Source organism: Hordeum vulgare, chromosome 2H (assembly GCF_904849725.1).
Source record: "Hordeum vulgare subsp. vulgare chromosome 2H, MorexV3_pseudomolecules_assembly, whole genome shotgun sequence".
In the NCBI taxonomy this organism is placed as follows: domain Eukaryota; kingdom Viridiplantae; phylum Streptophyta; class Magnoliopsida; order Poales; family Poaceae; genus Hordeum; species Hordeum vulgare.
The window spans coordinates 425,391,151-425,400,845 of record NC_058519.1 but is presented as its reverse complement, the minus strand read 5'-3'; the positions used below and the strand labels follow the sequence as shown (position 1 = coordinate 425,400,845).

At 42.6% G+C, this 9,695-nt stretch overlaps 2 protein-coding genes across 2 annotated transcripts; one reads left to right on the top strand and one right to left on the bottom strand.

The window, feature by feature from the left end:
- The first annotated feature begins 669 nt into the window (after positions 1-669).
- Positions 670-3,393, top strand: LOC123426505 (violaxanthin de-epoxidase, chloroplastic). The gene is made up of 6 exons (XM_045110345.1): positions 670-855; positions 1,239-1,439; positions 1,653-1,825; positions 1,967-2,063; positions 2,148-2,539; positions 2,621-3,393. The coding sequence occupies exons 2-6, from the start codon at positions 1,251-1,253 to the stop codon at positions 3,132-3,134; spliced, it is 1,365 nt and encodes a 454-aa protein (XP_044966280.1). The 5' UTR covers positions 670-855; positions 1,239-1,250; the 3' UTR covers positions 3,135-3,393.
- Positions 3,394-5,019: 1,626 nt separating this feature from the next.
- LOC123426504 (RPM1-interacting protein 4-like) lies at positions 5,020-8,760 on the bottom strand. The gene is made up of 4 exons (XM_045110344.1): positions 7,833-8,760; positions 6,496-6,987; positions 6,211-6,384; positions 5,020-5,282 (listed from the first exon to the last, which is right to left on the bottom strand). Exons 1-4 carry the CDS (start codon positions 7,836-7,838, stop codon positions 5,259-5,261), a joined length of 696 nt encoding a protein of 231 aa, XP_044966279.1. The 5' UTR covers positions 7,839-8,760; the 3' UTR covers positions 5,020-5,258.
- Positions 8,761-9,695: the final 935 nt, after the last annotated feature.

Sequence of the window (9,695 nt, the reverse complement as noted above, 5' to 3'; positions counted from 1 at the left end):
TCTGATTCCCTCGATTGCTTTTTCTTGTGGGTTGGCTCGATTTGAAAGGATTCCCTCTTTATGGATGGACGACCATGAGCAGTGGCGAATCTTGAATGGAAATAAAGGACATGCTCAACTTCTCATTACAAATGCTTTTTCTTATGGGCTGGCTCGGTTTGAAAGGATTCCCTCTTTATGGACGGACGACCATGAGCAGTGACGAGTCTTGAATGGAAATAAAGGACATGTTCAACTTCTCATTATAATGGTTGGAATGGGTAAACAATGATGACCTATGAACCGAGTCTTTAGAAGTAGAGATTAAACTGAAATAAGAACGTAAATTCTCAAGCCATCAGACTGCACCATCACTCTACGGATCTTTCGTGATGGTTGTCAATGTGGAATACAAAGGAAATGAAAACCGACCACTGTCATAGGATGGTTTAGGCCCGACCTCTCTTTTTCTTAAAAAAATTCATATTATAATGAATGTGCTTCGGTCTATATAAAAGTCAGTCAGTTTATATGAATTAACGTTCGGTATGTTTAAATCAGTGTTTGAGTTGTATGAAGACAAGCCGCATCAGTGTCATCAAATTTGTTGGTTTGGAGATGACCTTAGTTCTCCCACTCGATTGATCAAATGGGATCTGACAGACCCGCTTGCGCTTATCGGATCGGAGCTCCACCCTGTGCCTCTGGTGCTCCGCGGCACACGTCGGCCACGTCTCTCCACTCCATTCCCACCCGCTCCCGCGCGCTTCTTCCCAGAGCCAATCTTGCCTCACCGTGTTATCCATCCATCCATCCGCACCGCACCGCACCATCCCAATCTCCGTCTCCTAGGCTCGCGTCGCGGCGGCAGCTCAGGTTCTTTCTTGGCCTCCTCTCCCCGCCGGCCTCTCGCCTGCCTTCTATTGTCATTTCCTACTTTCTCCGGCGTGCTTTTGGGAGTGATTCGATTGACTGTGGATTTTGATCTGTTGTGGATAAGTGCTCGATTCCTTAGCTCGGGGCGTACCGCCTGAGTTGGGGACGTTTCTTTTATTCTTCCTATTTCTGAAGATGACCAGTGGTAGGGTTGTTCTTGTGCAATCTCCAGCACTAAAACGTAACCAATTGCTTATGGAACAGATGAAGGATCTTGTCTTGAGAATTGTCATTTTATGTTCCACTGTCTTCCAGTCTGATGTAGGTTCTTTGCTGTGTGTTTTCTGGCATTCTGAAATTCAAAATTTTCTGTGGAAGCGCAGACTGCTGCGCAAATGTTGTCGCGGCAGTGCTTTAAACACGTTTTCCCAGCCGAAGGCTCCTCCTCCAGCATTCTCCACGGTCCCGGCTCTAGAGGTGCAGCCAGCAGGAGCCGCACCGCACTCAACTTCCACCGGTGTTGCGTCAGGGCTAGCCTATGGAGAGCCGATCACCTCAACATACGCACCGCTGGATCGTCCGAGGTGATTTACATTGCTCGTTCCTACTCTCTCTGTCCAACAATAACAATAAGTGATTCAACTTTGTACTAACTTTATGCGGCTGAGACAGACAATCTGTCACTTCTTGTTATGCTGCTGAGACAGACATGATGTTTTCCTATTCTTTTTTTTTTTTTTGAGGAAACAAACATACTACAAAACAACATGATTTTGTTTCTCTTTTGCATTTGACAGGTTAAGGTATACACATCACTGCAAGTGCCAGATGTTTTCAACAGTATTAAGAGCTGGAGCAAACTGCAATTGGTCACGGTGACAGGGCTGGCGGCATGTGTTGTTCTGCTAGTCCCTTCTGCCGGTGCCACTGATGCTCTCAAGACATGCACTTGCCTGCTCAAAGAATGCAGGTGTGACCCGGAATCTGTCACGTTATTCTGTTGAATTCAACCCAAATTTCTTGTTTGCATACTATACAAAGAACAATTAAGTTATGTAGATCTGTTATGTTCATGTGCTCCTTGCTTGAATCAAAATGGCACCAATTTCAGGATAGAGCTGGCCAAATGCATAGCCAACCCATCATGTGCAGCAAATGTGGCATGCTTAAATACATGCAACAATCGACCTGACGAGACTGAATGCCAGGTAATTCAGTATTCCATAACCATGGATCCACCTCCATGTCTCGGAAAAAAAGTTAACATTTTCTTGTGCTTTGTCATCACATAGATCAAATGTGGGGATCTGTTCGAGAACAGCGTGGTTGATGAATTCAACGAGTGCGCCGTTTCACGCAAAAAATGTGTCCCCAAAAAGTCTGATGTCGGGGAGTTCCCAGTCCCCGATCCATCTGCCCTAGTCAAGAACTTCAACATGGCAGATTTTACCGGCAAGTGGTACATTTCAAGTGGCCTAAATCCTACATTTGACACGTTCGATTGCCAGCTTCACGAGTTTCGTGTCGAGGGAGACAGGCTTGTTGCAAATTTGGCATGGAGAATTCCCACCCCCGACACCGGCTTCTTCACCAGGGGGGCCGTGCAGCGATTCGTGCAGGATCCCTCACAACCAGCAATATTGTATAACCATGACAACGAGTATCTGCACTATCAGGATGACTGGTATGTCCCTCCCCACCACTCTAAAAGTATGCCATTGCTGTAGTACTTCAGTCTATCAGCTGAACATTTGTTCGACTGTAGGTACATTCTCTCATCGAAAATAGAGAACAAGGAAGATGACTACATATTTGTATACTACCGTGGAAGAAATGACGCATGGGATGGATATGGTGGCGCTGTTGTGTACACAAGAAGCAAGGAATTACCTGAGACAATAGTCCCTGAGCTAGAAAGAGCCGCGAAAAGCGTAGGGCGGGACTTCTCCACATTTATCAGGACAGACAACACCTGTGGTGCTGAGCCTCCTCTTGCGGATAGAATCGAGAGGACTGTTGAGAAAGGGGAGAAGCTCATCGTTGATGAGGTAAAGGAGATCGAAGGGGAGATCGAGGGAGAGGTCAAGGAGCTGGAGAGGGAGGAGGAGACACTGGTTAAGAGGTTGGCAGATGGCATCATGGAGGTCAAACAGGATGTGATGAACTTCTTTCAGGGTTTGAGCAAAGAGGAGATGGAAATCTTGGATCAGCTGAACTTGGAGGCGACCGAGGTCGAGGAGCTCTTCAGCCGCTCCCTGCCGATAAGGAAGCTAAGATAGTTACCCCCAGCAGCCACTTCTGCCTATGCAAGGAGGATTACAGAACAGGGTGCCATCCAGTGGTGAGCAAAGTAGATTCTAATCGTCGAGGCAATACCTACAGTAACGGATTGTTCAATAGAAATCAAAATTTTGAATCTGATAATGTTTTACCCACTGGCGCAACATGTTCCCAGATTAGCTTATGTGTAAAGCATCAGTAAGTATGTAAATTTTTTGTCCAAAGGAGGTATATAAACGTATACAACTGTTCCTATTATACTCTGGGTTAATTATATACCTGTTTCTGGGGATAGTTCAAATTCTGCTGTTATCCTTTTTTTATGACAGTTTAGGTTCGTAATTTATGTAAAATGCTAACCATACCAAATGTTATTTGTATCTACATATCTCATAATCTTGTTAACTTTTCTCCACAAGAAGCTCTTAGAAAACTTGATGGTATTCAGCAAGTTTAAAATCACTCTTTCGCAGTAGCGAAAATAGAAACAGTAGTGTACGGACAATCTTTTTTTGGACTTCTATGCTCTTGTAAACAAAACCTACATAAAATTTTCAAATAGCGGTGTCCATTTGGCGAGGGAACAAACATACTCCATGTGATTAACTGAGGGGGTTTATTAATACAATCTACAAGATTTTTGTACTTGATTTTAGTGCAACCGCAGTGAAGCACAGCACAACGATCAGATGTCCATATAATCCGGTTCCTAACAATGTGCAAACTTTTGGTTTCTGTTCCCTTAGGCTGGCCATAGTGAGGGTAACATAAGGTTGGTCGTAATGGGAGTATCATGCATGCCAACTAGGCTTATTTGATGATGTGACACACCATTAAATGAGGAAAAAGAGGATGTAGTATCATATTATGATACAATATCATATTAAATGTTGTACTACTTTGTGTCATGCATGATAATTAATAAGGTGGTGTTTCTTTCCCGGGGACTAGACTTTTTTTAGTCCCAGGGACTAAAGAAAAAAGTCCCTCCAATAGAGTCTTTTTGTAGTCCCTTAAGGAAAAGTCCCTCCTGTTTCTTTACCTAGGGACTAAAAGGGACTTTTTAGTCTAGTCCCTGAGTAAAGAAACACCACCTAAGACGACCTAGATACTAACTTATGATATTATGCGGCTGGTTGTAATGGGGAGTATCATATACTAGTATCATGCATATGATACTAGTGTATGATACCACATCCGTAATGCATAGTATCATGTGCTAGTATCATAGAATAATTCATTTATTGCCATGCATGACACATAGTATTACAACATTTAATACGATACAGTATCATAATATGATACTCAATCCTCTCTTCATTTAATATATGCCACTTCATCAAATATGCCTAGTTGGCATGCATGATACTACTTATTTTTTTAGAAAAGGAGGATGACCCCCGGCCTCTGCATCTGGAAGATGCATGCAGCCATTTTATTGATTATTCTCGAGGACCTTACAAAATAGTACAACAATATGCCTGAATCCGCCATCTTGGCAACATCTGCCGCTACTCCTATCCATGCCATAACAAAGCACATGGAAATTTTTTAGTGCAATCTGATCCCACAAAACAATAAATGAGTGAACCATGTGCACCTTCAAACAATATTTCATATTGGTACTTGCCAGCCACAAATAGATCACAAAGTTGAAGTAGTACTATAGATCCCACAAAACAATAAATGAAGCACTCTATGTTACCACACTTCTAATAGTATCCACTAAGGAGATAGTAACAAAGACTAGTATCATATATCTGATACTAGTCTATGTTACTCTCTACTATGCCTTATCGTTGTGGTAATGGAACCCGACTCCCTGCGAGGGAGGGGTATGGAAAATAAAAAAAAATAAGCACGGAAAACTGCTCACGGCATACATACTTCGCAATCCACACATCTCAGTGCCGTCATATATATGTTCCGAATAAGCAAAGAACATAAATCGTAGAACAATGCAATCATAGGTACACACTCACACCGATAGTAATGAGTAATAAGCATTGAAAAGTATACATGAATATATATTTTGGTGACAAATTCTTCGCAAGAACGACAATTTGTTCCACAGGTAATCCAGGAAGTTTATCAGAAATCTCTGTGATCCTATCCCCATTTTGTCAAAGTATGCAGCAAGGACATGTCTGGAGAAAAGAGAGAAAGGTCAGCCAATGAAAAAAATGTCTTTGAAATATCATGTGGCTAATGAAATAGAAACAGATAATGCTATTCATGCTGAGCATATGTCCACTAGAAAGATAGGAACACAAAATATTTGTCTTTATGCAAATGGTGGTGATCCAATAATGACATCACTAACAGCATTATGCTCAAATTCCCAATTATAGAGATCACCCATAAGGCCGTAACCAATACAAATAAAGCAGATTGCACAAAATATTGTCATTTTCTACTAGTATAAGGAGTATGCATATTAAGTATGATAAACTGTGTAAGAATTTGGCTGTACCTTACGCATTAAAGTTGCTAACCACATTATTTATTCATTAAATATTTTCTTTCACAAAAGGTTGTCATTTCATCTGCTAGCAACCTAGCCCACAGTGGATTAAAAGGTCACTATGAATAATCATTGCAATAGTCATTTCGAAATTAAGGCAGACTAGAACCACTTCCATATGAAGTACTCAATATTTACAGTCAGGATAATATTTAAGATCGCGTGACGGGCAGTTTTGTGGTACTTGATCAATTTATTCAAGTTACATTTGCACATTTAGTAGACATTTTATTCCACTGGATGTGCTGAGAGTGAAATAAATAAGCGTCTAAGAAGTATCAGATGAAGCATAAAATTATTACTTGCTCTCTTGCTGGCTACAGAACTCTATTACCAAATTTGTTATTTCTATTTTGTTTTGCCATGTATACACTACATGATAGTAAATCTACCAATTCCCTTATGAAAATGCATGATATTATTTCCAATCTGCATAAGTGGTATGCACTATGCAGTCAAAATCTTAAGTCAAGCAAAGATAAGCAAATCGATGCTACAGCTAGCAGAAGCTCAAGACAACCTCCTCAAGGAGTTAGTTTTAGAGTACATACCTGTTGCACCTTGTTTTCGTCTCTGCGGTTGCCAGATGACTGTTGCCTGGCTGAAGAGTCGGGCGATAGTTTATCATCCCTCACCCTGTTGAAGATACCCGTATACTTCTCGCCCGATTCCGCGTTAGCCTCATCCCACTCACCAAATGGTGGAACAGCCACTTCATCGTCAGCCTGGATTCAGAAATGCAAAAAAGCATCAGCCCATCATCTCCGGAGTCCAGACACATATATTCCCGGACCAACAAAAAAGAAGAGAAACAAAGGATTAGAATGTAGCAGTACGTTGTAGCTTTGGTTGCTCTGCCTCGTCCTGCCCCTTCCAGGAGTGTGCTGGCCCTGTGCTTCGGACGACGCCCTCCTCTCTGGAGTGTGCATTCCAGCTGTCCTGTTCCTCGGCTTTGCTGAACTGTTTGACTGCATTGGTGAAGCAGACCCTGCAGCATTTCTGTAAGGGCTTCTGGGGGCGCTGCCACCGTTCCCCCCTTGCTCCCGCTGAGGATTTGCGTGCCGTCGTTGCGCGGGTTCGCGGTGATGGGGATCGGCTCCAGCCCTTCTTCCATGGAGTGGAGTCCTTGGAGCCTGTTCTAGGGGCTCAGGTGCATATGCTGATGGGTTCAAAGGTGACCTGCGAGGGGGGTCGGGCTGCTGATGTCCTGGCTCATTTGGATTGGAGTAAACGCCTGTTTTCTTGTTCTTCCGCGCGCCCTCGAACTTCTGGGTGTAAGGGACGTCCTCGCTGTTTTCCCAGTCCCCAAACGTAGGAATGCGTGATTGCTGTTTCAACAAGATGATATGAGATAATTAGTACTAAGATCTTGACATTGTTTTCAGGAGTACCATGATCTATGGTTCACAAGGAAATGAATAATCCATCAGTTATCAGGCATTACCATTTTGACAAATACAATAAATCTTTCAGAAGACGCCGAGGATTGCCCCTTAAAAAAAACTATGCTGAGGACTTAACAAGTATAAACACGAGACTATTGGTTCTAGAGTAACTAGAAGAAGTCCTTAAAATGTAAATGCTGGAAAATTTCAGCAATGATATCAACTGATAGATGCTCATACAAAAGAACTATGCATTGCCTGATGCATGCTAACCGAATTGCACTAATAAGAAGTTTTTATAAGCTAGTTGGCAATTCAAATCGGTATAGGTTATGCTATTAATCTGGCTCAAGCCCAGAAATTAGATTTTAGTATAACTAGGTCAGGAGGATTATATCCACATGTAACAGCATTTGCTGACCAACATATATGACTCCCTGCGTTCTCGGACAGAAATGTATCAGATTGAGCTTGCACAAACATGTCCCAAACACGAAAATACTACTCCGACCTGAACAAGAAATGGTATAAATAAGAGTATATTTCTAAGTAAGCTTAAATGAGAAGCTTTTTCTCTATACCTAATTAATTAGCTAACGTAAGAAAGAGATAACACATATGCCCTCCATCAAATGAAAGTAGCCCAAGGGACCAAGGGACCAAGGGACCAAGATAACACATTATGCTTTACCAGGAGCCCAAGGGACCAAGACAACAACAACTATTATTTTTTCCAGCACTAGGAATATATGACTTGGTATGAGAAAAAGTAGAAATGAATCACTCACCGCCATTGGCCTCTTAGAAAATGCTGAGTTCCCTCCTTTCTCTCAAATTCTTGGGAAAGCAGGCCACAGTCCTCCACAAGAAAGCACAGGGAGTGCCAAAAGCAATTTAGGAAACAGAAGAAATCTAGATCAAGTCCACCACAAAGGAAGACCAATAGATATCCCCTTCCAATCCAAACCTTCCCAGTCCTAACTCCCAAGAATGATTGAAAGTCAAAGCTTGTGGTTTTCTTTTACAAAGGACAAACTATCCAATCCATCAAAGAAAGAAGAGAATGAATGGAGGCTGGTCCCAGGCAAAATTAGCCCAGTGAAACAAGCAAATCGAATCCTCCCAAAGAAATCAAGAACCAGAGGGGGCTAATTTGACCCACGCTTCTTGAGAGAAGCACCAAAATTCTGTCCACACAAGGTGCCCCAGCCACCCTTCCAACTAGTAGAACTGAACAAACATCAATCAACGAACCTAACGACCGATCCTCCCAAAAACCAACGAAATTTCTTTCAAGAATTCTGGTCGGTCAACTCAAAGGTGGATCCTTTGCGCTAACCCTCAGACACAAGACAGAACAACACCGGCTCCTCAAGGTGAACTCCTTGGCATAAATCTCTCTCAGGACAAGAACCTGTATCTCCAAGAATACAAACCCACTAATTAATCCTCTCGTACCACCCGAAATCCCCTCAAGAAGTAGTCTCCGACCTCACTGGTGGCTCCCCTTTCTTCCGACCTCACAGCCTCCGATGGGTGTTGGTGTGTGATATATACGAAAAAGCAAACGCAAGAAGGGGATGGGAATTCAGAATGGGGAGGGGGGGTTGAGGAAGAAGGAGAAGGGAAGGAGAGCAAAGGAAGGAAGAAGACAAAGCCGTTGACGAGGGAGGGAGCGCCACTGCTCGTCAGTTCAAGTCTTGAAAGCTTCTCTGTCTGATTTCAATATACTCAATTTGGTACGGAGATATTAATGTCTCGCTCGCATCGCATCAACTTGGCTTTATCCCTTTCGTTTAAGATAATAATCAAATACTATTACCTTTACAGGTTACGGCATGTCCCCATTTGTACCGACCCCATCATTTTGGTCATTCGATTTTGAATTTTATGTATCTTTTAAATTAAAATTTTAAATCAAAACTGTTTAACGCAACGTACAAATAGTTACACCATGGTTTTACTTGATCCCGTGCTTGATAGTACTATGTGCTTAAACTCTGAGCAACGGCCTGAGAAGAGTGAAAATGATGAAAACTTACTACAGTACTACCACTGCCATTTAGACAGCTTGAAGGGAGTAGTACATAAAATGGAATAACAAGTGCGTTGCTATTGGTGGATATATCCTCTGTTTAAATATAAATAAATGGCGAGCCAGCCGCCACCAATTAGGTTAATTAATCATCAGCTGCAGTGACATAAGCCTGACAGGCATTACATGACGACGATCGGCTTGCCTGGCATGGCATCCGAGCTTTGCGGTTGTCGCAGAGCGATTTTCTCCGGGGCTCACTGTTGAAACGAAAGAAAAAGGAAAGCCGCAGAGTCCAATTTTGGGGTAAAATATGGCGGTGTTTAGCGAAAGACAAATCCTCCTACCCGAAAAAAAATAAAGAGACAAAGACAAATCATCCAGGACCAATCCCTGACCTTAGACAAGCGTGCGAAAACTTCAACGTATCGTGAGCTGTCTGGCGAGTATTTCCTCATAACCTTTGCAAAGCGTTCATACTGAGAAGCCAGCCACGCATGCAAAAGAAATTGGGAGCCGGCAAAGTGGTCACAGTGATGGTGATGATGAATTTGGGGGCGACTTCAATCGGTGCCTGCAGATGGATGGAAAGTAAGGCCATGAGCCATGTTCTTGG

Excerpts from the sequence above, each read along its gene's own strand:
- LOC123426505 (XM_045110345.1), top strand. The coding sequence starts at position 1,251 with ATGTTGTCGCGGCAGTGCTTTAAACACGTTTTCCCAGCCGAAGGCTCC. Across the intron at positions 1,826-1,966 it reads TGCCTGCTCAAAGAATGCAG|GATAGAGCTGGCCAAATGCA; the intron begins GTGTGACCCGGA and ends CACCAATTTCAG. Across the intron at positions 2,064-2,147 it reads CTGACGAGACTGAATGCCAG|ATCAAATGTGGGGATCTGTT; the intron begins GTAATTCAGTAT and ends GTCATCACATAG.
- LOC123426504 (XM_045110344.1), bottom strand. Across the intron at positions 6,385-6,495 it reads AGAGCAACCAAAGCTACAAC|GCTGACGATGAAGTGGCTGT; the intron begins GTACTGCTACAT and ends TTCTGAATCCAG. Across the intron at positions 5,283-6,210 it reads ACGAAAACAAGGTGCAACAG|ACATGTCCTTGCTGCATACT; the intron begins GTATGTACTCTA and ends TCTTTTCTCCAG.